Here is a 2500-nt window from a genome sequence, read left to right as displayed (position 1 = left end):
ATAAAATATATATAAATTAAAGTAAAAATAATAAAGCAAATTCATGTAAATTCAAAATAAAGCAAATATATATATATAAATACACTCATATTTAAATAAATATAGAAAAATAATAAAAATTATCTAGAGTGAAATAAATTAGCTGCAGAGGTGTAGGTTTTGTTGTAAAATTAAATCTTGAAAGTATTTCCATTAGCATATATAATATCCAAGCTACTGATGAAGGAATATCACAAGCAGATTGTCACAGTATTTACAGTAAATGCAGAGAAGAGACATTGGTGTGTGTGTGTGTGTGTGTGTGTGTAGAGAGGAATGGACCAAAGCCATCCAGACGGTGTCCGACAGTCTTCAGAAACAAGAGGAGGAGCTGATGGACGCGTCTCCTGACCACATGGACATGGAGATGTTCCTGACCAAACCTCGGCTCAAAGTGGTACACACACACTGCTCGAATATTCAACAAACCTGACCGAGAACAAGAAGCACAACATGCTTTCAATGAAATGAATGAAGAGTATTTTGAGTGCTTTCTGTGGCTCTCGGCGGGTCAGAGGTCAAACACGGCGTGTCTTTAGGGTCACAGTGTTTCGTGTCCAGCTCCTGCAGGTGTTTGTTGACGGCTCGTGTGTGTTTTTCAGACCATGCATGACTTCGAATACCTCAAACTGCTGGGAAAAGGCACTTTTGGGAAGGTGATTCTGGTGAAGGAGAAGGCAACGGGAAAATATTACGCCATGAAAATCCTGAAGAAAGAAGTGATTGTTGCCAAAGTGAGTATGAAGATGAGAAATATTAGTGCGTCTGACCTTATTCTGAGTGCAGTTTTGTCTGCAGTGGTCTTAAAGATCTTTTTCAGTACTTCCAAATTATTTTGTTGACAAATGAAAAACACATTTCTTCTTAAATAGTGTTTAAAGTTAAAATGCTTTTGCATGATCTGTGTCTCAAATGCAGTCTATGATTTATTGTAAATAATACAATACTCATCAAAAATGTAGAGATACTTGACTGATATATATATATATATATATATATATATATATATATATATATATACACACACACACACACACACACACACACACACACACACACACATATATATATATATATATATATATATATATATACTTTTTTTTTTTTTTTTTTTTAAGGAATATCATCTGTTGTTTAACACTTTCTTTTGTAAAAATTAAATTAATTATTAATTTTCAAGATAAATTCAATTGTTAATTTTTTTGTGTATTCAGTTGATTACCACTGTTTTTTGAGAATACATTTGTATTAAATCATCAATCCAGAATCATTTAATCACTGAAAACATAAAACATTTCTTAGGGCCATATCATTGCAAAAATATTAATAAATTATTAAATTGCCAAAGTTAGATGAATTTAATTTATTAGACATGGTTTTTAATTACTATAAAAAAATATTTTAGTCATTAAAACAGAATCCAGAAAAAATGAATATGGAAAACATAATATGGGAAAAAAATAAAACAAATTTTATAGGGCTCTGAAATCACGTTTTTATTAAATTGCAAATGTTTCATGATTTCAGTTAATTATACATGCTCTTTTATTGCAAAAATTTTATTTATCCAGTGGTTCAACTAAGATAAAAAAAAATATAAAATGGAAAAATAAAAATAAAACAGGAAAAAAAAATAGTCCTTATTTTTTCTAACTTAACAAAATTGTTGTTAAATTTTATACATTTCATGATTTTAATTTATTAGACATGCTTTTGGATGACTAACATTAAATTGGATCATTAAAATGCTAAAAATGTAATTAAAAATGCAAGAAAAAAAAAATTTGTGATTTAAAAAAAAATGTATTTCTTAGTTCCCTAGAAATATGAATTTTTATTTTGCTAAACTTTTAACCGATTGTTGTTAAATTACACGAGTTTCATAATTTCAATTAATTTGACATGCTTCTTTATTGATACCATTGAAATTAGCGAATAGTTAAAATTAAATGAATGAACCCTGAAAAATAAAAACTCATATAAATAACATGTACATTTTAATTTAATTTAATACCCAAATACGATTGACACAAAATAGTACTTCAGGGCCAATTTATTTATTTATTTATTTATTTTAAATAAAATAAATTTATATAATAATTTGGATGCATTATTCAGAGTGGAAGAAAAAAAGAGTTTGGACTCAATGTTCAGAAGATGTTTAACTCTTTCCCCGCCAAAGACGAGTTTTTACGGCTTTCTGTGTTTCCACTGTTATACACTGGGGGGCGCTATTTGTATTATTATTGCATGTAACATTCTAAACAGATGCATATGATAAACAATGCAATCATCAGCAATAAACAGAATATCAAAATTAAAACCGCATAATGTTACAGAATAAAATGTGTCAAGATTTATAGAAATAGTGTTTATAAAAGCGATTTACTGGATTTAAGCTTTAATTATCAGACTGAATATTATCCAGATGTAGGTTTTGATAAAAACTAGTTTTTTTTTT

The 2500-nt window shown here is 28.3% G+C and overlaps 1 protein-coding gene across 1 annotated transcript in view; it reads left to right on the top strand.

Annotated features, from left to right (window-relative positions):
• LOC113117811 (RAC-alpha serine/threonine-protein kinase-like) overlaps positions 1–2500 on the top strand; it is a 36372-nt gene that overhangs the window by 32302 nt on the left and 1570 nt on the right. Inside the window, exons 5-6 of the mRNA XM_026286738.1 lie at positions 310–436; positions 642–773. Of these exons, the coding sequence (XP_026142523.1) occupies positions 310–436; positions 642–773 (259 nt within the window). The remainder of the gene's footprint in view (positions 1–309; positions 437–641; positions 774–2500) is intronic.

The sequence above is a fragment of the Carassius auratus genome, chromosome 17 (assembly GCF_003368295.1).
Source record: "Carassius auratus strain Wakin chromosome 17, ASM336829v1, whole genome shotgun sequence".
NCBI lineage: Eukaryota > Metazoa > Chordata > Actinopteri > Cypriniformes > Cyprinidae > Carassius > Carassius auratus.
The sequence above is the reverse complement of the archived record's forward strand: the minus strand, read 5'-3'. Positions and strand labels throughout refer to the sequence as shown.